Below are 26,472 nucleotides of genomic sequence, written 5' to 3'. Positions count from 1 at the left end.
AACCTGTTGCTTTGTTATGCTGCATCCACTTATTTGAAAAAAAGGGAGACATTTTTTAGCGCAAGTTATGGCTGCAAAGAGTGTAGAAAATGGGGAAGGAAGAAGATGGAAGAAAGACATATTGCATTGATTGTCATGACAAGATTTACTAATATTGTCAATTCAAGATGTTCTAATGTAATGCAGCCCTACTCTGAATGGCAAATCAAGAATGAGAAAGTGTGAAATCATCCATTTCCAATAAGTCCATTCTAGACTCTAATTTTTAAGCATTGTCCCTTCTTTGGATGCGATAACTCAAATTTAAAAGTCAGCAGTTATTACACTAAACAATGTATTGACTTGAGGGTTCTGCTTTCTAATTTATTCCTTTGTTTAAAAGTCGGATGACAACAACGTTATTGTCATCCGTTTTAGTTTCTGATCCTGGCTCCTGTGTGTTTTATTGCACATTTCTTGCTATTAAATGCTTCACTTTTTGATGATCTCATCATTCATAGCAGCAGCTGGTGTTTGTTTGCCACAACACTGAAGCATCATGTTCAGGTAGCAGCATTCACAAGGTTAGGAGGCTGCATGATGGTGCATTAATAGAACAGGGTAGACATTGATTTCGCATCTCCCTTCCCCCATGACTTTCTCTGTTGTGTGCAGCTTAGAAAGAGTTGTATTAAAGACAAATGTGTTTGAGCGCAGTAATAGATTATTATTGATGCACACAGTAAAAGCTCACCACTCAATTGGTGGACAAAGGCTGAATGTAGTTGCGTTTCTGTATGTTGCATAGGAGTAATGGTAATAGTTAATGAATCTGATGATTTATGACACTGTTTATGTGGCTTTTAAAATATTTATTGTATTTGATTTTAGACCTGGTGGCTTTGTGCTTAATTAATTTTCAAAGTAACTTCTGCCTTATGCAAATTTAATGCTCTCAGACATGTTTGTATGAACACTTGTGCAGAGAGCCCAACCCGAGGCCTGTTTTGGGGGATTTAGCCTTCGCATTCTTTCAGGGGTTGGGCTATTTCTCTCTGTGCAGCTGTTTGTTCCTCTGCTGTAGTGAATGTGGGTGTCCAGCCCATGGAATGGTTTCAAATGAAGGCATAGGGGCTGCTATTGATTTGCTGTTTTTTTATTTTTGTATTTGTTTTCTTCTTTTCCTTGTGAGTGTTATATGCCTGAGATCGCACACAGCTGTGCATAGTTAGTAATTACCAGCTGGCTTTACTGTCTAAAACCTAGCAACTTTATTAAAAGCACTGCTCTACTTTCACGGAGTCTTCTAGCACAAGTTTGTGATTATTCTGACAGTTATTCTGCTGACCCCACCCTTGGCACTTGGCCACTTTATGACATCTTTTGTCCGTTGCCTCTCTTTGTAAAATCGAGGTGTGCACTTGTTCTGTGTTTGTGCTCTTGCACTTAGATTAGCTCCTCGCTGCATCCAACCACATCCATGAATTTGCATGTAAAGTTTTATCTAGAAATGCACTGGCTGATTTCTATCTGTAGTACATCACATCTTGTTGATAATGCAGAATATGATTGAATATGTTTTGTTGCAATTTGATAGTTTGTGAATGAAGTTATTCTTTGTGCTTACATGTCGGCACTTGTTTCTGTGTAAAACATGTCAGGCTGTCAGCAATGAAAGTCAATATGAAAATCTCAACTATTAACACAATTTCTCAGAAGTTTTGGAAATGCATTCAATTTTTTTTCACATTTTCCCATGTAACAATTGTATTTATTATTTAAAGTAGACATTTTTTTAAAGCTTTATATCATGTTATTGCCTCACCAAAAACTTACCTGGAATGATGCCTTGATACTTTCATGAATGTCTGAGAAATCATTGAATCTCCCGTGGCAACCATTCAAGGTACCCAAACACTTGCTCATACAAAGCACCTCCTATTTCCACAAACCTACATTTCAGAGTTGCAGTCTCCAGTCGAGCTTCTGCCCTACAAAGCCCTCCTACCCTGCACTGTCCTCACTAAGCTCCTTCAGACTAGCAGCAGTAAGTAAATATCTAGTGGAACTTTGAATCTGCTGAGCTTATCAAATGAACTACTTCTCAGTCCAACTCTCCTAAGAATGGTTGATGGAAAAACTTTGTTGTAATGACATGCTGAAGACGGAGTGTCGGAAAGAAGAACTTCTTAAAGAGACAGAGATCAATTTCAAGTCGCGAGATTGTGAAGTCAAATTTCCTTTAAGTTATTCTTGATGTATACAATATGAAGATAACATAGTTACCTCACTGTTCTGTACAATGGCATTATATGCCTGGAAAATACAATAACAATCTCTGATCCACAACAGGGTTAAAAAGGTTTCAGGTAGTTTCTAACTGAACTGTAAACACATGAGGCTTAGTCATTATTTTGAAGAATAATATGTACGGTAGCTAAATCTTCAGCACACACTCATCTACATTCACTATGTAATTGAATGAACAAATTCCACAATATCACATGTTTTAAAGTGAAGATGTTTTCAGCATTGTGGAAGCCCATGTGGCGAGATTTTATTTAATTTTTTAAAATTATTTTTTTAGTGCCAACATTGAAGAAACAAAGCTTGCCTGTAAAGTTCAACATAGAAAACTGGATTTATTTCACAATTCATTTTCAGTTACATTTCATGCGAAAAAGCTCTAGTGACCAAATGCTCCATCAAAACATTTTTCTTAAGCAAAACCTTAAAAAAAATCTGAAATGCCAAACTTCAAAAAAGGATCTCATTTGGAGCTTCTCAGTCTTTTTATCCAACTGTGCTGATATTTGAGAGGCTTCTGTCTGCTAGATTAGAGTTGTTAAAGCCTTGTCCTGAACAGGCTGCCTGTTGGAACAGTTGGACTTGAATTGTTTTGATTCCAGCACTCCCATGGCTGCCAGACTGCCACCCCCAATCTTATAAATGCCATGTGGTGTTGGTTTTGTTGCTTATTTCTCTTTGGAGGAATTCATGTTTTTCTTTGTCCTCTGATTTTAACACAAAACCTTTTGAGGGGGCGTTGACAAAAAACATAAAGGACCAACACACATACCCATATTTTCCCCTTAGTTTTGAGCTGACTAGTGCTGTAGTCAAGCTGCTGACTAATTAAAGACATCAAGAGAGATGTGGGGTGAGATTTATAAGATTATTGAGTTTCCATATAAAGGTTAAATCCTATTTGTGTGTTAATGTATACACAAGTGACTTCACTGAAATGGTTTTCAAGTGAGAAAGTGATTAAAAAGAAAGAATTTGACTCCCAAGTCTAAGCCTTTCAAAGAAGTGAAACAATTGTGTTTTCGAGGAGAAAAACTGCTTTGTATATTGCATCTCTGCAGAGAGCTCTATTGTCAATGTAGATTGTTAAACATTTTTTCAGATGGGATTTTTATTTGGTACAAATAGTTCAGGTACAGACTTTTGGCTTCTCCTTCCCCAGTGCTTGCAGTCATAAAAATAATATCCTGTTGTAGATCATTAATACCTGCTTCACATGGCAAAAAAATTAAATTGCCAGTTGATTTCCAAAACCAGAGAGACCCCACACATAGATGATAGACATAAGGTTTGGTCCCACACCTTTTCTTGTACAGCCACACAACAAAGACGACACACCACGCACAGATTTTACTCATTAACAAACACAGTTGGCTAAGAAGCAATGGCGATTGTTTATGGACTATTTGTAATGGAGGAAAAAAGAAACAACACAAAAAGCTAGACTTTCTGGTGTGCCATGGCAGTTGTTTAGTCATCTGTGTATTTTGTCTTTTAATTGACTGCATGTTAGAGAGTATGCCCGATTTGAGATTAACGCTGACTTCCAAGCTGACTAGATCACCCTTAAACACACCATGGTATTTTTGCAGTCTGGATTCTGAGAGGTGCAGATGATTTAAAGGTACAACCTGGATCTGTCTTCCTTGGTTTGAGCTTTATTTCTAGTAAGCAGAGCTTGCTTTGTTCTGCCTGTCTGAGTTTCAGCCTCATCTTTTTCTTCTTGCTGACAGTTTTATTTTGATTTCTTTCACTTGCCCCAAATCTGATCTGTGCTGCATTTGTATTTAAGTGAAATGGACAAACAGCAACAAAAAGTCAGAACTGGACTGAAGCAACATGATGTTTTTGTTCTAGGTCACTTACCAGGCAGCCATCAGTGGGGCATTATTACATATACTGTATGTAGTCAACACAGATTTGACTATTTGTATGCCACCTCCTTTATCATCTGTGCCGTTAATCCCCTTTATTTGTGTTTTGAAAATTCCCTTTATGTTTATTATTGGACCAAAGATTAAATGTTGGTGTAAGATTACATAAAATTAGACCATAAAATTATGTTAGGCAAATTTGCCCTTTCACTCGCTCAACAACACATTCATCTCAAGGCATGGATATTGTTTGTCTTAGCATCAGAGCTGCAGTAATCTGATTTCATAACAGGAAAAGAGAAGCTAGTAATCTGATGCTGGACACACAGATGCTGTCTACTTAATCCGCTGTTTTCTTGTGGAATCATAAAGAAGTCCTTGTCAGCCACCTCCAGTGCCCTTCAGGACAATGACATTGCACCATCAGTCCTCCATGTTTCTCGTCTTTTCGTTGCTCCATTTTTAACACCTAAAACACTACCAGCAGGAGTAAAACCCACAAAATATTTGACTAAATAAAATATTTTGAAAATATTTTATAAATTTTGACAAAAATTTATATATTTGTCCCTTGTTTGTGCACATAAGCTTGGTCGATAAAGCTGATTCTGATTACTCTGGACGCTAGCATTCTGACTTGTTTATGGCAAATTGACTTTAAAGACTTATAAAATCTATTTAAATAGATAAATATTTTAGTATGACATTCTACTCTATTCCTTATGTGTGCTAAATATTAGCTTAGCTTCTTAAAAATATTCTCTAACAGATTAAAAAGATAACTTCTTCTGTCAGGCAAATAAATAAATCTAATAATCTTGAATTTATGTTGTTACCATAACTAAAAGTTCCACTTGTTTGCTCTAAATTTTCTACTATTGGTTCTTAGTATGTGCTTGTATTAGAGTCTCACCACATGATCCTGTTCAGCTAAAAGGCAACATGGTTGCATGGTATTTTCACCAAAATTGAACATATTTATTTTTGTTAAACAGAGAAAGCTAAAAAAATTAGGCTACTAATATGGTTTAACATAATTATTATTAATGTTATACGACAGAAGGATGGATATTCTGAGGTTAATACATGGACTCAAGCAAAAAGAAAATACCCTATTTGAAAAGAATTTAGTCAGTTCTGTAACACAGATGTAAAAACTAGCTTTGTGTGCACAGCAACAGGTGAAGCAGTTCTGCTTTAACCTATGTTCTAATTAAAAAAAAACCCAGCAACCTCTGGTCTCTACCACTTTTTAAGTTATCTCATGAAAATTCTTTTTAGTGGAGGAACATTACAGCACAAATCTTTAGTGTGCTTGAAACGTTTTACAACCTTGGTAAACTTTATTAGTAGAAACCAGCCAATGCCTCGTTGGTACACAAACAACCTAAAGGTGATGAGAAGTTATTAGGGGAAGGTGGAGAAAACTCGTCTGACGTTTGAATGACTTACTCGTGGAGATAAATATCCATCAGAGGAAAAGAAAAACTGCATAAAGTCAGTTGTGGGACTTTTAGTTCATTCTCTATTAAAGTTTATAGCAAATATATTTTAAAAATTACTTCGTTATCTAAAGGACACCGTGCTCTTAAAAATGTTGCAAATTTATTTGAAATGTTTACAAGACTATAAATTAACAATAAAAATCTATTTGCCCCAGACTTTTCTACAGAAGGGGGGAAAAAAACCTCTGCTTTTGATGCTTGAATTGATGTAGAGTCTGGAGTGTATGTGTTGCTGATGTGGTGTGTGATGCAAACTTAGAGCTGACACAGAGTTGCAGACGATGCCTGCAGGCTCCCATGGAGCTGATGAAATAGAACAGGGTGTTTGCAGTAGGTGACAGATTCTTTATTCATCTTTTCACTGAAAACTGTAAAAACAACAAGCTCTTCCCTGAAGGCCTAATGGAAACTGCTACTAATAAACAAGCTCTCACCCTAAAAAAATTCTTCTTAATATTTTCAGAGATTATGTTTATCAACAGTATAATTACAATAATAGCATTTTAACATCACTATCAGTACCATAACATAGAACAAATCTAAAAGAAATTAATTTAGACAGAAATTGGACAAATTTTACAAATTGGTTTAAAATTGTATGCATAAATATCTCAAATGTGATTCTAAATAAATATCTGTCCTAACATTTAAATTTTTCGTTAAGCATATATTAGTACTTCCTTTTTTCTCCTTGTTCTAATGTGCTGTTCACACACAAGCGAATAATCGACCAATCGAAATTCAAACCCCCTTCTTCTCGCCTACTCCCACTCCCTGAAATGTGTCAAAAATCTCTTGGTTTCCTTCCCTGCTTTCCTGAAGAAGCAGGAATTTCCTTGGGAAACATTTTGCATTCCTGGGAACTCGAGATCCGGCTGTGCAGCCGAAGAGCGAGCCACTTCAGGTTTTGTCGTCTTTTTACTGTTTGTCAGCCAAGAACAAACTCTCAGGAAAGGGTTGCCAGAACTGTTGAAAAGTTTTGCTGACCTGGCTCAGAGCTTTTTCATGCCTTGAATGTGGATGTTTAATTCCACACAGGGGAAGATGTGTTTGTCCTCTCTTCCTCCCCCGGCTTGGACCTCTGAATGGGGGAAAGAAGGGCCAGATTTACATGTGGGCGGATCCTGGGGTCCTAGTTAAAAGGAGATCTGAATTTCTGAACAAGCGAGTGAGACAAATGCCCCGTCTTCTGACACGGGGGAATAAAAACAATGGGAAATGTGTTTCTTCTTGATTTTTCTAGGTAAAATAAGATAAGATCTTTGTCATTTATCACAGTGACAGAGATCTTGTACAACAATCTAATAATGCGTTGCTGTATTTACTCATCTGTTGTCATATTTGAGATAGCTGCAGTCATGCTTATTCTACTTTCTGAAGTGCTCCCTATGATTTCAATTATACAGACAGTATTATGATATTCAGAATTTTAAGACAATTCTAGTAACATTACTGAAGATACCAGATACAAAGGCACTCAAAGATTCCCAGGACTGGAATCTTTGCTGCATGTCTTCCCCCTTTTCTTTCTGCCCATTCCCTGTGCTAAATGCTGCACACAAATAACCCACAAATAACCTGTGAAAAAAATTATCTTCTGGCTTTTGGCAAATAAAAATTATTTTGGTTTTCCTAGCGAATCTAAAACAATAAAAGATTAGTCAGATTTATTGTCAAACGGTGCGGGGGGGGGGGGGGGGGGGGGGGACTCCAGCACACTCTGGGATTTGTCTGTTTAGTTTGGGACATAACAGCCTTTAGAGGGGTCACTTTTTTAAATAGCTTTAAGCTTGATGCCCTCCCCACTTTGTCTAATCACAGATTAAGTTCTCTGAACTGTCTGGAGCCCTGTTTCATCTCTGCAGCGCCTTGCTACTGCATTCAACCACCCCCTCTTCTGTGTTTTAAAATAATAAAACAATGGGATATTTGCTTCATAGATTAAAACCTAAGACTTAGTCAAATGATAATGAAATCCACCGGATTTAGCTGACACCATTGGAGATATTGGGGGCTGGTTTGCTAAGGTTGAACTTTTTTTTTTCTGCATGGATTCAGAGAAAAGCTAGAATCTCTGGAGAACTTGGAGGCTTTATACCTTCAGTCCATTAGTCATTTGGAAATGTCGGGCCTGGGGAGGTGAACTGGAGCGCGTACTCAGCAGGCTGGTTCAGGCTGCTATTGTTCATTCCAAATGACACTGATGATACAGGAGGATTATATGCAGCAACTGTTTTATCATTGTTATTGAGTAATGTGAAGAAGTGATTCTTTTCACTGAGTAAATTTTGTCCTGAAGGAATAAGTCTTATGAAGTACTATGGCTTAATTAAGGCATTTTTAAGAGACTCTAGCCTCAGGTCTCCATGGCCATTTTTCTTTCTGAAAGAGCTTCTCTACATAGCAGTGAATAGTTTTGGAGTTAAAGAACAGTCAGGCACCAAATGTCAACATGAAATATAAATAATAAAACTCAGTTGATATTTCAGCCTAAATGCCAGAAATGGTTTCAGTGTAGACCCAACCAAAAGAAAACCACAGATCTTTGTTTGTTTTGTGTTATTTTTGTTTGAGAGAAAAAACCTCTTTGTGTCTGACTCAGATTAACATCAAATCAAATGAGTTTTGTCGTTTGACTGTTAAACAAAAGCACCCAACAGAAAAAGATCCTTTCACTATACTCTGCTCTTTTGTCTGCTGTATTGCCATTGGAGTAAAAGCGTTCTCTAGCACTGCTTTGACTCTGCTGGATGTTGTGATGATGGATGTTGTGATGATGGATGTTGTGATGATGGATGTTGTGATGATGCTGAGTTTGCAGGCTTTGTCAGATCCGTTTCTCACTCCCAGTGGTGTTCTTCGACCACCATCAGAAATTTGAATTGGATTGGATTGAACCGGAGAAGAATTTGTCTGCTCTGACTTGCTAGCAGCTGTGAATGTCTAGATATGTCAAAATTGGCAGGATTCAAAGAAAAGCAGCAACTGTCAAAAATAATCCTTTGGCTCATGTTATTTTTTTAAATGTCCTTTTCTTTTTTGATTTACTATGCTTTCAACATAATAAACTATGCAGGGTCTTCTCATTTTGCATATGCATGTTGCATATGTCAGAGTAGTCCGTTTGTAGTTGTTGGTTATCTCTTCTCAAACTGTACGGTGGGTGAAGTGTTTGCTTCTGTGAGAAATTGGCTGTGTTGGAGAAGTTTTTCAAAGGTTGAGGGGTTCTACAGTGTTGAAGTACTTTGAGTTAGTGACAGAAAAACCAGAGCCACTTCAAGTTTTTTTTTTTTTTTTTTTATGCAGTTGAAAGCACTATTAAGTTAGACATGTAGCCTATCAGTTGCATAAATATTTTAGTAAACTCTAGAATGGAATTACAGATTACTGGAATTTGGACTGATGTTTGATTAATTTATTTGGTGTCTGCATGTAAACCGTCTGAATTTATAAAGCACTTTTCCAGTCATATTGACCACTCAAAGCACTTTGCACTAGAGAAGCATTTATACACCGATATGCAGACTGGTTGGCAACTTGGGGTTAAGTGCCTTGCCCAGGGGCACATGGACATGTAACAGGAAGATGCTGAAATTGAACCTACAACATTCAGATTGCAAGACGACAACTATTCCACCTACAGTCTCCTTAATTTAGGCATTATAACTACTATATAAATATCAATTCTGCCTATTTTTAAACCATAATATTTCCAATTTGGCTCAATTAAAAAATGCAAACCTGAATAAAATTGCCTTTAATTTTTTGAGGAAAATTTGTTTAGTTAGTTGAAAAATGTGTTAATAAGTGGCAGCTGTTAATCATAGCAGAGGTCTTTAATAATATTTTAAATTGAGTCTGTTTAAAAAAAAAACATTAAAGCATCTCTTTGTCTTGACTTATTAGTGTTTCGGAATGCAAAGTGTTTTCCACCACGCATGAAGTCAAAATTACCAACAATTCGGTACAGTATCAACGTAAGATCATTTTTCATTCTGCTAACTATTTCATAAGGTGAAATGTCTTTTTCTACATTTGCAGGGTGCCAACAGGGGACCACACCCTATATAAACTGTTTAATGTATCAAGAATAAATCTCCTCTGAAGAGGTTTGCATTTATTTGTTCAGTTAGTTTGACACACAGATTGTTTTAAATTAAGCTTTGTTCTTGAGACAGACAGGGACATTCTAGTGAGACAGGCCATCCACCATAACAGGATTTTAAAGCTCAGTCATAACATTGTCAGAGGCAGTTACATTTACAGGATTTACCTTTATCTGTAAATCTGGTCGCTTAGACACAATGCGAATTCAAGAAATACATGCACCAAATGATAGAGGGTCTACCCTTATTGAGAATCAACTGTATGTTAGGTTGCACAGACAAAGTATGTCATATTTTCTGCCTTGTCTATGTTTTTAACTGTGGTATGGTGTCCTGTGGCTCATCTGGTATTCTGTGTCCATCACAAACACAAACCTGCTGACTTCGTCGGTTTAAGGATAGAAAACAGACAAAAGAGATGTCAGCTACAGCAGTATCAGCAACAAAAGATAAAATTCATTCCACCGAGTTCCTGAAAATTACTGTCAAATCCCTGGAGGTTGTGAATGCACAATGGGTTTGTATTTTCTGTTAAGCTCTTGCTAATGTGTGGACTTACAGACTGACTTATGATGATAAAATAGTGTTTTATCTACAAGTTTACCATTCTCTATTTCCTATTTTTTGGTATCAGGTTCTAGCAGAGCCTGTGATTCACACTTCACTATTGGTAATCCTTTTGAAAGTGTGAGAGAAGCTCTAGTTTGAATCAGATGGGAATATAATCTGGCACTAAGCTGTAAAACACAGTACCATGTAAAGTTACATAAAATATGACATTAATCCCAACAACAGTCGGATTGTACCATGGCTGGGCTCCTGACCACACTAATACTATATTATGGAGTATTACCACAGTTATCGGCACAGCTCTTCCCGCCTCACAAGAATATTGTTTCATCTCAATATATCCTTGTCTTTTATAACATGCCTATTCTAATGGTTTAACGCCTAAGTGATGACACCTATCCTCCTCCACGCTGCTGCAAATTAAAATCCTCAGCAACAGTTGTTCTGCACAAAATAGACGGTAAGTACAAAATAATAAAAATAGACACAATAGAGCTAAACCATTCCCCTCTTCAAAATTGGTGTGACAAATTCTTCACATTATTTTATTGCAATTTTTGGAGAGTGCTTTTAAAAATTATAGCAAATCCTGTTGATGGTGCAGAACTGGGATCTTCAAATTCAGGTCTTATGGGCGGGTATTGTGCAACTTTTAGATGTCTCTCAGCCAACACACCTTGCATAATTAGGTCATCATGTATGTGATCATGAGGTATGTGATGTTCATCATACCTCATGAACACCATGTATCTGTTTCTACTAAATTTAAATGTACCATCTTAGTTACACGAATGATAAATGAAAGACTTTACAAATATTCTCAACGGGTTGCGATGAAGTCCAGTGATGAAATGTTGCCATCTTTCCTGTTAAAGTTAAGTCAGTCTTACAAAGCAATGTTCAGCTCTTGACTATCTAGTAAAGAGTAAGTACAACTCTGAGGGTGATTAAATAATATTTTGTATTTTTTTCTATGCAAAATACCATTTTGTATAGGAAAAAAATGCTATTTTGTTTCATACAATATGGTATTTTGTGTAGAACAAAAATACTACAGTTTTTTACAGTGGTATTTTCTCTGTGGTTCTGCAACACTTCCATACTGATCTATGGATTTTTCTGACTGGAAGCAAAGTATTGACATTCATAAGTCCTGTTAAACACACATGGACAGCTCTCTTAATCCTAGACTGTAGCTGTAAAACCTGGTTGCCTCTTTAAAATTTATCTCACAAAGGTTATATTCTTATCATTTTTGAATATTACTTTTAGTTGTTGTTAAACTTGACAATCACACAATTCTGGCTTTGCTTTAAAGGAGACTTCTACTTTGTTTACTCTCTTCATGTTTTTCTCCGCACTGTGACCATGAGAAGATTTCATTCAGGGATTTAAAGCTCAATCAGCATATGGCCATCTGGCACACATGACCAGATATTTGGGGTCTAAAAGAGGTTTTGAGTGAAGCCCAAGTGCAGACTAAGCTCGTATGGCACACACTACTGTGTAAATCTCTTAAAACTGTTTTGGTCTTTTCTGGTTTGGGCCACTTTTATTGGCCTAGAAATTAATTTAACTTTTTCCAAATAACTAACCATTAATCTTCTTGCTTTTGCACAGCTTGCACAAAAGGCTTATCTTTCCATTTGATGTTGCTTTTTAGTTTAATAAGGAAATATATGAAAAAGACAGCTTGTTCATGGTGGTGTTAATGAATTTTGGGGATTTACAACATATAGTTTCAATATGTGGTTTTCAGCTTTGTATTTTGACAATCTAAATCAGATGCAGTAAGTGTGGTTGTTTTGTAGCCTGGGGAGATTTTAGTTGTTCCTTTTGCAAGTCCCCATTTTGAATAGAGTTGCACTTGTGCTTGGCGTTGGCAAATAAAATATTCAAAAGAAGTTGCTTTCAGAACAGCGTTTCTTTTATTTGGGTTGAATTATACATTGAAACAAGAACAAACTGTGTCGTTATTATATAACCTAGTACTTTGGCTTTCGTCAGAAAGTGCCTTTTCTTCAGAGTGTTTTTTTATCTGCCACTTATGTAGGACAGTACCACTCAGTTTGAAGAAGTGGAGAATTTAATGTAGAGCATTCTGTTACAGGATGCTTTATTAATTGAATCGGACTTTCTTCTCATCACAAAGAATCAAGAAATGGTTTGTTAAAAGTAGTGAAAGTATTACTGGAAAATTTTTCTTTAAGGCTGAAACTCCCATGAGCACATACCGGACAAAAAATGTCTCTTTTCATCCAGCACTCTGTTACATCACTCAGCTTTCATTCACCACTTCCCCCAGCTTTGTGCCCCTGACAAATACTGTGCAGTGATCCGAAGGCATGGAACTGGCAAAACATCAACTAGATTGCTGACCAGGGAAAAGAATAGCAAAAGTGCCCCTTCTGTTGTGTCAGGATATTGTTAAAGTCAGAGTGCTCCTTTGCCGTATCTTTGGGTCAGATCGCTAAGCAGCCGGAGCATAATAGCTATGTCGCACAGTCACTTTTTAAGCCGTCATATCTCACACATCTCTCACAGTTTTCATTTTTTTATTTTTATATGCAGCAATGATTTGGTTAGGGATTGGAAAGACACTATATATCCCGTTGTCTGAAGGTAAAATACCAAAAAAAATTACTCCCCTCTCCTCCATTTAGTAAATGCATCATAACTAAAAACTGCCAAAATCATTCGTCCATCAACGCATCAATCTAACACATGTACTCCTTTAATTTTGATTTAAGCCAAATAAAGATTGGGGACATGCAGTGTTAAGGTTCTTGTTTAGTCTTAGTCTGGAATTTATGAAGAAAGTGTGGAAAAATATTTCCATTTTTAAAAGTTTTACCATAGAGTTGTGTTCATACATTCAAGTGTTTATCATCCAAGTGTCCATTTTGGTCCATTTGTTCATTCATCAATCTGTCCGTCTGTTCCTCCATGTATCATCTGTCCACACATCTGTCGATCATGGTCGATTTGTCGATGTATCCAGCCTGAGTTTGGTATTTCTAAACATTGTAGAAATACCTGCCAGAATTTCATAGGGGCATTTTGAATTTATATTTAAAACTGGCTAACAGGAGCTATCACCTTTAGAAGTATCAGTCTGGAAAAGTAGATAATTTTAAAACAAAAAGTATGTGGCATTCATAATAAATGTATTTTCCCTTAGAAAAATACTTGAATGGTCCAAAATTAGAATTGATGGGTCAGAACCTGAACATAACTGGAAATTATTATCAGCCAGAAGAAAGCCTGATCAGTCCATCTCTTACTGTAGAGTATTCCCCTGGCTCCAACTGCTGCTATTTTTGGGAGACCCATAAATTACAGTGTTTTTGTTAGAAATTGTACTATCACATAGAAGTCCAGAAATAGAACAGTGATAGAGACCACATGTACTCTGAAAGTGGAAGCATTTCTTTGGCTGACGGCCTTGAAAGAAGATGATTTAGATCTCATGAATCAGTTCCTACCAAAGAGACGGTTTTCTAAAATTTTTACAGCCATGTATTCATTGTTTCAAACAGTACATCGGGCCTTTCGTTAAATAAAAAGAACACCAACAGTGTTTTATATATGTTTTATGTGGATTCAGATCTAAAGATACTTCCTTTTTGGAGATATGCAACACAATGTCTTATTTTGCCTTAGCTCATGTCATTTGTAATGTCAGACAAAGCTTTAAGGTCTAAGTTTGCCTTTCTATAAATTATGTTCTCTCCCAGATGCCTACAGTCATATAATCCATTATTATTCCATTTCCAAACGTTTTAAGGCACGAGGATTTCAAAGTATGTTTATGTTTAAAAACTTTGCAGTGTCAGTGTAATGTAAACTGTGCTATCACATGAGACAGGGTCATCATTTTCAAAAGCTGCAGACAAAAGGCTTAGTACTGTTCCAAGTTTTGTCATCAGCAAAACCTGCGGGAGAAAAACCAGACATGTCAGAGGTTGCAGTCATTTTGCATTTTTGACTACCAACTATCTGTCCATATTTAGTCCATTTCTAGCATTGCTTTGACAGAGAAAATAATTGTAGTTGAGACTTTGAATTGTGTTGTTCAGTTTATTTGCACAGCTATAGTTACTCTCAATGCTTATTACTAGAAAATAGGTCCAATTCACCTATAATTTTACAGAAATCAAATTAATACCAGTATTGTTTAATCATTTTGATTCAATGACAAACATTGCTTAGCATTAGCTCTGTTAGCACCCATGTCTAGGAAAGAGACATGGTTACTTATCAGTTACTTATCTGAGAATTGCTAGGTTAGTAGATCTATGTGATAGAAAAACGGAGAGAGAGCTCGTAGGTAGCCGTCTTAATAGCTCCTTTTAATAGCTCTGTCTATCAAAGAGATGAGGTCAAAGATATAATTATTGGAGAAATTGCATCCTCTACGGAAAAAGAACAGAGATCATTCACTTATCTGCAGCAGCAACTCAGCCGAAGGCCACCAGGAAAGGAAACCAACCATTACGGAGGGCCTGTACACCTACTGAATTACACATTTATAGTCATAGCCTTTGTACTGTATAGTTATTGGACAGCTATGTATACATTGTTGCTACTGTGCAACATATTTATAGTCATGGCAGGTACATCTTTGTAGCAACACCTATTTATATACAATTCATTTTGTGTATTCTATATTACTGCTCCATATGTCATTCAATTGCTGCTAAATTGTTTTTGGTAAGATGCAATTTGTGTTTCATTGTCGAATTTTATTGACATTCTTATGTCAATAAAATTTAATCTGAATCAGTCACAGTACACTGCAGCCAAAACAATGGACCGCCACAGAGAGTTTGTGCATTCTCAAAGCGGTATAAAGACCTTTGGTGCTTCTTTATGGATAATGAGGAGAGCCTTACCTCTTAGATATGGTTCACATGACTTATCCCAGACTCTGCAGAGACCAAATTTTTTCTGGATGGATTTTATGCTTAGTTTGGGGTAAAGAAGGCCTTAAGAGGCAGATGCATGTTAGCCATAAGCATGTTATAATGACTGTTTTGTGTGCCGTAATATTTGGTTGGTTTGCATATTGCAAAATACTTTACACTTTGTAGTGAAACATGATGTTAATCTTCTTCTAATTTTAAAGGAGTCATAAGTCATGTTAGATACTACAGTCATCATTTTACCCACGATTGCTGCAGTTTTATCTAAAGTCAAATATTTAACTACGGCAGAGTGAGTGCCCTGCCTGATAAGTAGTTTTGTTTGTTCAGCCCAGATTATTGTTGGATGGTTGTAGCCACAGATAAGCTATCTCACATTACACATTAGTTTCAACAGTAGCTGTCTGCTTCACTTTGAGGAATAATGTATTATGATTATTTAATGATTCAACCAAGAGCACAGCAAGAAATTTCATCTGCTTCTCTAATGTATAGCTTTCTGTTGTGCTGATCCCTTTTTTTAAAGGACTCACTTGTAGCATTAAATTTCCTGCTGGTGCTCCTGTCTTCTTCAAGATGTCACAGTTCCTTTCAAAACTACTTTAGTTGAGCATTTTATTAATTTGGATTTTTTTTTTAGTTTGTTTTACCTGAAGAATCACCCTAGTTTTTGATTCTAATGGCCAATCAACCAATGGTTACTGGCATCACATCTTATAACAGACACTACCAGGTAGGGCTGCAGCTAGCATTTAATTTAGTAATCAATTAATTTGATGATTATCACATAGAAATTAGCACAATCTACAGATTTAACTTCTGTATTTTTACATTCTACTTGTTAAAATGAGAAAATAAACATTTCATTGCCTAAATTGGAATAACAGCATTCTTTTAGTAAATCTGAACCAGGTGATGCTGAAAGTTGGGTACTTGAGAAGTTTTTTTCTCTATAGCCTATTTACAGACAAAGGTGTTTTTGTCTTAAATGTATGTATCTTTTTATTTTTGTAAAGTTTTGGCTTAATCTAGTTTAAATTTTCAGTAAATGGCCTTTTTTGAGTCTTTATACTCCAGTTGGTGATTAATCGATTACTAAATTAGTTGACAATTACTTCAATAATCGATTAATAACAATTAATAATTTCAGCCTTCTACCAAGACAAAGTGCTATTTATTAGTGGAAGAATTAAAAACATAGACTGGAATAAAGACATATAAAATCAAAACAAATTAACATCGGTAGAAACATTGTATTAAAGATGTCGCTTTAATACTACGTGCTAAAAACAGCTTTAATTCATCATTGATGGTCTGCAATTTCAAAAGGTAATGAATTCCACAGCTTTGGACCAGCGACGGCAAAGTAAAGGCTAAAAAAGGTCAGCATTTAGTGAGTGACATGGAGAGAGTAATGGGCTTAGATGAAGCAGGGCTGCTCTGTTGCTGTTAGCGATGGCATATAGATTAAACATTTCAAGCTGTGAAGTGCTCAGACTCTGACTGGGCGCCAGTATGAAACTGTTCATTTTAAGATGACAGTAAAGTTCAGCCAGTCACTAGAAATGTCTGTCAGTCACATAATATTATATTTTGTAAAAGATTTCCTTGCAGTATATGTTACTTTGAAGGAGACTTGATTGGAATTACAGTTGTCTTACCATCTTCATATGGTTCAATTTGAGTTCTCTAGTAAATCTTTCCTTTCATCATGCAGGAGTAAATCTGACTGAGTTTTAGGATTTTACATATGAGATGTTTAGTCTGTTTAAAATTCTGGTTCATTTTCCCACTTGATGTTGTTTTTTTCTGTAGATGTCAACATGGCAACCTCACTAGCATGGAGACCAAAAAATCGTACCAAGACCAGAGGAGTTGATCTCAAAACGAACTCTAGAGTGGTTTGTGTATAGTGTTAATGCGACTCAATTCGACGTAGCTGCAACGTAGATTTATGTTGCAAGCTTGAGTGAAATGCCTTCCTGTGCCCCATTTACGTGTATGTGGTAGAATAAAGAAAGGCAGTCCATGTTTTTTGTGACATATAAGCCCATATGCGACTTGTAACGCATCTCAAAATCATTTGGCTTACTTATTCAATAACTTTGCCTGAAAGAGTATACAGAAACATGCTAACGATTAAACTTGACTTCGGAAACATCGGGTCACTAAACTTTCTTGCCTGATTTGTGATGACAGGTTTTTTTTTTTATTTCACTTTCTCTTTGGGAAAAGAAACCAAGCTGCTGGAACAAGTTACAAGTTAGCAAAATCATCAACTGATTTGGACCAAAGTAAAGAAGTTATTGGTGTGAATAAATAAATACAAAATATCCCAAAACATCAGGGTTCATCTTCAGAGAACCATCTGCTCAGTCTCAATTCATCCTTAATATAATAAGGAAGTCCGGAAATTTGAACCTGGAAAAGTAATAGGTTTTACATGAAAAATATGTAGGGAACCCTGTTTGTAGGAATGTGAAAGCTCTCTAAAATTAGAGGTTGTTTGGCTTATTTGTCATAGTTAAAATAAAACCACATTAATACATGAAAGACATTAAATTCTACAGCTAGGAAGCAAAATGTTAGAGGAAATTTTTGTTTTCTCTATTTGCAGTTTTGTTTCCAGAGTGAAGACATGGCTGTCGGTTGTATTTTTCTCTCCACAGATTTAACCAGACGCTAATCAAATCTGTTGATCGACAGGGAACCAGGTTTCCTAGATATAACAATAAACTGGATTTCTATCCATGAACAGTCAATCAGAAGGGTTTACCAGGAAAAACAAAAATGTGCCAGAGGTATTACCCTTAAAGGGGCTTATCAGCTGGGGCACAGAGAGAACATGTGTCACTTATCTTTGCATTGCACTGAGTGTTTGTAGATATCTAGAACTAGAGACGCCTGCATAAATGCCTTCTCTCTTGACTGTTGACATAGTTTTTGGTACAGAGCTGTGTTTTGACTGGTAGTGGCAGGGAAACCATCTTTTGTGCATCAGTACTAGCAATCTTTTCTAAACTTCATTAGGAATGCACAGAGTTTTTTGGTAGTTACTTTGGTAGCTACTTTAACCAAATATTTGTTGTATTTTTTAATAACACCTGGTCTGTCTGAAATTACTGTTTGGGTGTCAAAGCGAACTGGCGCAGAGTATAAGGACGTCCGGGCACCGGGCCAGAACAGATGGCAATGAGTTTCATTTACAACAAAACACAGTGGCAGACAGGAGTGGAGATACTTGTGTCTAGTAACAAAGGGATTTCTGGCATCTGATCTGACCCCTCCGTCAGCAGCACACTGTTTTAATTACATGTGAATTTGGGTCCTCAGAGACGACATGAAAGCTCACAGTGATGATGAGCTGGGAATGCTGAAATATCAGCGCTTCTTTCATAAATCCTGCCAAAGAAAGCCACGGCTGGCTAATTATCTGGTAACCAAACATCAATGATTCACCTGCTTTATTAACTGTTTGACTATTTAAGCCTCAAATATATCTGCAGTGCACAGTTATAAATGTGTAAAATATTTATCATCCCCTTTATATGTCTTGCATTCCTAATGTGGCTTTACGTAAATAATCCAGCACCACCATTTTATGCATCTGATACTGTAGTAGAAATAGTGAGCTAAATTCTGTAGCTAAACCAGGCTGCATCAGATTTTATTTTAGTTGCACCATGTGATCCAACTGGTGTACAGAGACACAACTTGAAAAATATTTTTTACTTTGGAGCATTATTTTTGTTTGAGGGGCTATGACTGAAACACTGACACATTTATAACCGAATATACTTTTTTATTGTTCTCACAAAGAATACTGCTAAAAATTATGATAAAAATCCATATCACCCATCTTGGGAGAAGGCCATTAAGTTTCATCTATCGACTCATGTTGTAAGTAAATTATAAGTAATCAGACCAGCCCACTGCCAGAAACAGAACCAGGCAGCGAGCAGGAGTCGTCTTTGATGTGCTTGTAGCAGCTAATCAATCATTTATCTGAACTTTCTGTCTGGTTTCAGTGACAACATATAAGATTGAAGCTTTTTTTATGCACTTGTGGACTCATAAATTAAAAATTTTAATAATTCAACACCCTGTCAGCAATGTTTTCAATTTGGGAGCATAGTAATTTTGGTATATATCCAAAAGTATTCTTTATTACAAGTCAGGAATTAAGATCATTGTTTGTTTGTTTTTTTGCAGTATGTTTTTCAAGGCAATAAAAAGTATTGATGTTAAAAACTGACAAAACTTCTATTTTTTCATAAGCAGCAGATGGCTATGCACATTAGGCTCTGTTTCTTATTTTAATGTGTTGTTGCAAACCAACAATATAAATTGTTAAATTATGTTTTCTACCTCATTTTAAACAAAATTCTGATGTTTAGTATCCAACAAAAAAGACTGCTTTGTATAATCTGTGGTCTCGGTTCTTAGTGCAGACTCCTGCTACTGATTTTTTTTTTCCTGTAATGACGGTGCTACTTTTTCTAAGTGCTTTTCTTGCTGTTTGTTGTTTCCCTCAGGCTGTGCAGTCTGACACTGAAGAAGCTGGTCGTCCTCAAAGAACTGGATAAGGAGCTGAACTCGCTTTCGATAGCCGTCAAAATCCAGGTTGGTAACTTAACCTCCTATGTGTGATGAGAAAAGATTCATTGTCAAGACCCTTGAAAGTGGCGTATCTTAGCCTGAACCCAGTGCTTCACTTTGTGTCTGCTTCCTGCTCTATATTGTTGGCCTGGTTGATAAGACATTCACCTAATCCTGCTGCAGGATAAAACCCTCTTTAGCTGCGCCGAAAGCCCCAGTGCCTTACATCCACTCAGGTAGCAGTGCGGCTTACCGCTCTAAGCAGGAGCATTAGCACCTTTAAGACGGATTGTGCATCTTGCATTGATTGCTTGTGCATACATGTGCTTGCAACATTTATCTTTAAAACTTTGTCATCTTTGCTTTTTATTATTATTTAATAATTCCACATAAAATCAACCACAATGGATCCAACATTATGTCTCACTCTTTTCAGACATTCTGGTTTTTAGACGGGGATTTTAATTTTATGTAATTTATTATGGAAATAAAGGCTGCTATCTCAAGCTTAAAGATGCAGCATAGAATTCTGTTTGGAGAGAAAAAATATGGTATAAAGCATGACATGAATCACTCCTGACAGACAGAAGCCCCATGTCAACTGTGCAGCAGCTCAGGCTGTCATGAAAACAGTGGGAAACACACACTGCCTATTGTACATTCACATGGGAAATAAGCCCAGCAGTTAATATTGAACTCTTTGTTTAATGTTGTTCAGCATTCCATCAATTTCTAAATTCACACGTGCGTTCATACATCCCTTGAAGCATCAGTCAATATATCTATCTGCCCAGGCATGCCTCCGTCCATCCACACATGCATCTCTCAACATGTCTGAATGCATTTATTCATACAGCCATTCTTCTGGTGATGGATTCGTGCATTCATTTGGGATCAATTTGTGCAGAGTTGATGAGTTATCTTAGTTTTCATACCAAAATTATAACATTATTTTCAAATCATTCACCTGCTTAGATTTAAACTGAAAATAATCCTCAGTTTATCTTCTTGTCAATAAGACTATAGTGGTTAAAATATTCTACTTGTGACTAGGCCTGTAACTAAGCAATTAATCAATTAATTTCATAAATGAAAAGAAACTCAATAATTGTCATTTGCTTGATTTATCGTTTTTTCTCTTTTCTCTCTCTTTTTACCAAATACTGAGTGATAAAACTTTTCAGTCTGGTGCTTTGGTCTCATCTAGCCCCATTTTTTTCTTTTAAAGATAATTTTGTTTACAGAGACTTCAGAATTCATTTCATTTGTTGTTTCTTTTGTTTCCTTTATTTATTTGGGATATTTAAAATGTCTTCCAGTTCCAGTGTTTAAATGTTCATTACAATTTAAAGGCTATTGATTCTTGAGAATGTGTTCTTGCATTTTTGTACCATTATTACTATTATATTACTTGAAAATGGCCTCAAAACTACAATATTATAGTTTATCGCAATAAGTTCTGGGAGAATTTATCGTCTAGCAAAATTTTCTATTGTGACAGGCCTACTTGTGACACAAAGTCACTTGTTACCCAGAATGGTGTGATGCTCTATCAGGTCATATGCCAGACTAATCTGCAGTTGCACTGTGTTGGATTGCTGCCTATAGTCAGTAGTCTGACTGCACAGCTTAAAGCAACACAGGTAGCAGCAAGCATAGCTGCAATTAAAGAAACGGTCAGTTTTCAGTTGTTTTAGTCATCAGCTGTTCCGATATAATGACTATGAAAGGTAAGGAGGATTAGGTGGGAGTTAACAGGAGCTTGTCTTTTGCTCTGTCCTTTAAATTAGATCACTTAATCTGCATCTGTGTTTTTTGTGCGTGATTGGAAATATTTGCCCTTACAGATTTCTTCTGTTCATATCAGATTTATTTTGGATCCAGATAAAAATCCTGTATAGATCCTGTGCTAAGACTAGAAAATTGGTGTTTACAGATGCTCTCCATACATTCTGATTGAGTTTCAGCTGTTTTTTTATGAAGAAAAAGTGGAGCAACCCGTGGCTCAGTTTACAGGGCAGATGCACAATACTAGGAAACTATAGACCTCAACACAGCTGTCCTGGGCTCCACTCCCGGACCCAGGCCATTTCTTTGCTCCCTTTCCTGTTGCCTGAATGTGAAATAAATGTCACTTGTGCCACAAACTCTTAAAAAAAAAAAATCAGACAAAAATGTCAGTGTTACAATCTTAGATGCTCAAACTAAGTAGAGACTTGCTCAAAAGACTCTCCCCTCAAAAGACTTTCAGCTGTACTTGTAACAAAAAGTGATTCCATAATGTGCCGACACAGCAGGGCCGAGAATACAAATGCTTGGCATACTTTTCAGAGTTTTATTTGTAAAAAAAAAAAAAAAAAGAAGAATTGGAATCCGATGTAAGAGTTCTTTTCTCCAGCCCTGCCAGTGCATGCTCAATGTGAGTTATTGCTGCAGAATTATAAAAATGATGCAACCGGGTTGTTTCCCTTGATGGAAAACCTTTTACCACTTGGCATAGTCAAATGAATTTTATTGTATCGCTTTATAACTTTTTGAAACTGAAATGTATGCAATTGAATTGAACATAAAAAACTGAATTGAACTTTGACTTCACAATTACACATCGCACTTTGTTGGTACTGCAATGCACTAGTGACCTGTCCAAGGTGTCCCCGCCTCTCCCCCGAAATGTCTCGCTTGAGATGGGCACCGGCACCCTTCCACATCCCACTATGGAAAAGGACATAAAAATGGATGGATGGACTGATGGATTTTGTTGGAATATATCATAAAATACCAATGAAATTCATTGAAGTTTGCAGTTGTGATATATGAATACTTTTGCAACCCACTGTCTATGTAACAAGCAACCAAATTAACAGAATTTTATAGTCATTTGCATTAATTTGGTTTATAGGCCAACAAAATTGTTTTTATCTTGTATATAATTAATGAACTTTGACCTCTTCATTATGAAAACTAAAAGGTTACTCTGCAAAGCTGCATAATTCTATTTAAAGAGAAACCATAGCATCCTCCTGCTGCCGCTGTCCTGAAGGTAAAGATGGCCAACCAAGTGTGGCAGTATCCATGAGCTACGCTATCTCCGGAGCGTGAAATCTCCCCATTTCTGCTGAGCTGCCCCGAGGATAGCTGAGTAAAGCTCTGCCTGTCGCAGTTCTGGAATTGGAGCATTAAATGCATTTTCCAGCAGGTTTGGTGAGGAGGAAAACGGACAACGGGGAGCTGAAGGAACAAGTTGGGAATATGCCTGGAATCGCACGGCTTTGTTTTTACAGTGAATAAAGAAACATTTTTGTTTTACGTCATTGCTTGTCTGTTGAACACAGTTGATGGTTATCTCTTTTATCTGCGTGGGACTCATCAAGTTAAGTGACATGCAAGTTCAGACTCAGCCCTGTAATGACTCAGCCCCATATAGAAACCCTTTCTATATGGCTATTGATATAGATAGTCTCCAGGCCTCCGCAGTTGTAATGAGGATGTATTCTTGTTTTTTCTGGGCATAGTTGTTGTATCAGATTTGATTCTTATCACTTCAAGTATGTTAAACATGTTAAAAGCAGCCCAATGCATTCGTATTCACCAAATTTTACAATGAATTCTGACACAAATGGTGCACAGTTCCCATTTCATTGCAAGTTGCTGTCAGAAAAGCTTTGGTGTGCAGCATGCTGAGTTATGATCCAATTATATTTGTGTGCGTCTTCATCAGTGTGTGTTGGGTGGAAGCAGAAGCCTCCAAACTCCTGTAAAACCTCTGTAATATGATTCCCCACCGAGCACTTTGAGTGACCTGAGCACACTTCCTGTCATTGCTGCAAACAAGAGATTCAGTTCAGAGTTTTTAATGTGCTTAAAAAGATAACCATAGGAGGAAATGTGACATTGAACTCATTTTTCCATGAGCTGGTAGTTGCTTGGAGGCTTTGCTAACTAAGCCCGGCACCCCTCCATCCTCATGTGGCCCCTGAGAGATTGTTGTAGGAGCTGTAGTTGAGGGTAAAAGGGGGCTTGAGGACATTGAGTGCAAGCTTTCCTTGCCAAGGTTGTGCCATTTCAGTGTGCCTAGGTTTTTTTGTCTTGATTCATTATACTAGTCAATGGGCATGTGAAAGAACTGCATACAAGGCCTCTTTGTGGAGCTGATGTTGACAAGGTCAGACTCAGATTTATCCTAGTTTTTTCTTGTTATATCAACACAAGAACCACAGCTACTGTCAAAGGCATATTACTCTCTTTTTGTGATACTCTGAAGCATATTGAGTGAGTATGTTTTATTTCAGAAAGCTCACAACTTATTGTGAGCTTTCTGAAGCTAAGGCTGCATGTTGGAAGCTAAAGCTGTTGTCCAAGGAAACAAAACAGCAGCAGAAGCTAAAATTGATGTAAAGGTTTGTTGTTGTGTAAAGGACTCACAATGCTTCCATCTCCACATAAAGGTATTTAAAAAGTTGCTTCTGGCCAATCTTTGCTGTTTTAGCAATGAAACAACATTTTAATACTTTACCTTAGCGTTTTCATACTGCAATAGAAAACTATCCATCCTTCAATTATCTTGCACATGTATTCCTACTGGGGTCAGAAGGGGTCGCAGGTCAACACAGAGACAAACAGGACAAACAACTGTGCACGCAGACACCCACACTTAAGGAGAATTTCGAGGGACCAGTTAACCTGACAGTCATGTTTTTGGACTTTCAGAGTACCTGGAGAGAATCCACGAATGCACAGGGAGAACATGCAAACTCCATGCAGAAAGACCTCAGGCAGGCAACAGAAAACGAGTGTTACTGAATATATTGCTGGCATTGAGAGCCTGAATCAATCGGACCTAAATAATTATCTAACACTTACTGTGGTTCAAGTAGTTCCTTGATACAGCGTACCACTGGTATTCAGAGGTTAGTAACTACAGCCACCTGCAAATACCTGAAATATACAAATACTTCAGACCCCCTTTAAAAAGAGAGACAAAATAACAGTAGCATAGCACAAAAGCAAACTGGTTACACTGTCTGAAATATCGAGTGAGTTGATCAACAGTACCGGCTATGATTTAGAAACTCTGGTAACTCTGTGCCTAATTCCTTACCTACTTCAACATTACATCATTATTCAGGAATTTATTCTTGAGGAAGTCTTAAGTTAATTGGAATGTGTACTAGATACTTAAGCTGCGCTTGGAAGACTTGTGAACTTTTTATTTATTGCCGTTGCCAGAAGTGTTGCACAACAAAAGTCTGCTTACAACAAGCTTGGCCTAAACTTGTTACCCTAACCTGATGAGTTGGTGGTGGCTTCATGCTTTCCTGTTTTTAGGATTACAACCAGCAGAACAAGAAAACTGATTGTGAAGTTAATCTGAAATCTGTAATTCAAAAGTAACTTCATGGATTAAATCCATGGCATGCAAGAGAAGCATGTTAAAGCCTGCCAGAGGTCGTACGGGGACATGCTGAGTGCTGTTTGGCTTCCGCTAGGAAGAGACTGCCACGACCGGTTGTATTTAAATCCTCAGGCGGCCATCTCCCAGAATTGGCTCAGGTGATGAGTTTGTCTTAAGCAGAATGGCAAGCATTAGATAAGAAAGCTTAATGTGATTTCAAGTAGCAGCTTGAATCAGTGGCTGTGCTTCTCCAACAGAAAATATTGGCTGCAGTAGTTAACATTACAGCATCAGACCAGGGTAAAGATTTGGCTGATGGGTATTTAGAGCTCTCAAAACAAAACATTTCTCTTATTCTGCAAAAAAACAAACTGTTCTCTAGGGAGAATTGATGGAGTTGAGGACTGTTTGTTCAAGGTTATGGGTTGGTGCGACTTTGCATGGAGGTGTGAATGTGGAGCAGGCCTGTTCTAAAGAAAATAAAAAGCAGAAAAAAATTTAACTTCCAGACTTGCTCACTGTTATCTGAGAGGATAAGCTTTTTTTTTTTCTTCTTTTTTTTTTAAAGCTTTTTTAAAATTTGTATTAATTAATTCTGTTTAGGCTTACTTACTTTTCAGCAATACCTGTTGGCAAATTTCACATTGATGTATTTAAGTCAGATTTATTTTTGACCTTTTTTCCCCAGATTCCACATCATTTGCTCTACTGGTAGAAATGCATTGATGAAAAAGACGGCCCTCTGTCAGAACCTAAAGTTTATCTTTATAATTATTCATCAAATTTTAACATTTACTTTTCATTGCCTCACAGGGCTCGAAGCGTCTTCTGAGATCAAACGAGTACGTCCTCCCTCCCAGCGGACTGATGGAGACCGACCTGGAGCTCACCTTCTCACTACAGGCAAGCCGTCTCACATTCCACTGCAAACTCTCACACAGATGTCACTGCATCTTAAAAGTGCTGCTGAAACATTTCAAAATCTGTAAAGTTAGTAACCCTAACTTTACAGATTTTGACCTTTAAAAAATATGCAGGCCATAAATGAACTCAACTCTTTAGTATACAGGCATTTCTACAAAGTTAAATAGTGGTACAAGGATAACAGAATTGGTATCAGCAGCTGGTATATTGGCTAGCATGTTGCTATTTGTATTTCTAAAATGCATATGCTTTCTCATCATCATAATTGTGGTCCCACCCTCAGCTTCTGGT

At 36.9% G+C, this 26,472-nt stretch overlaps 1 protein-coding gene across 2 annotated transcripts in view; it reads left to right on the top strand.

The window, feature by feature from the left end:
- Positions 1-26,472, top strand: part of LOC102233463 (phosphofurin acidic cluster sorting protein 2-like) — a 52,707-nt gene that overhangs the window by 2,235 nt on the left and 24,000 nt on the right. For both annotated transcript variants that reach the window (XM_014469734.2, XM_023327462.1), the window contains exons 2-3: positions 19,802-19,889; positions 26,071-26,160. In XM_014469734.2, the coding sequence (XP_014325220.1) occupies positions 19,802-19,889; positions 26,071-26,160 (178 nt within the window). The remainder of the gene's footprint in view (positions 1-19,801; positions 19,890-26,070; positions 26,161-26,472) is intronic.

Source organism: Xiphophorus maculatus, chromosome 22 (assembly GCF_002775205.1).
Source record: "Xiphophorus maculatus strain JP 163 A chromosome 22, X_maculatus-5.0-male, whole genome shotgun sequence".
Classification (NCBI taxonomy): Eukaryota; Metazoa; Chordata; class Actinopteri; order Cyprinodontiformes; family Poeciliidae; genus Xiphophorus; species Xiphophorus maculatus.
Note: the sequence above shows the minus strand (reverse complement) of the source record. Positions and strands in the feature narration are given on the sequence as shown.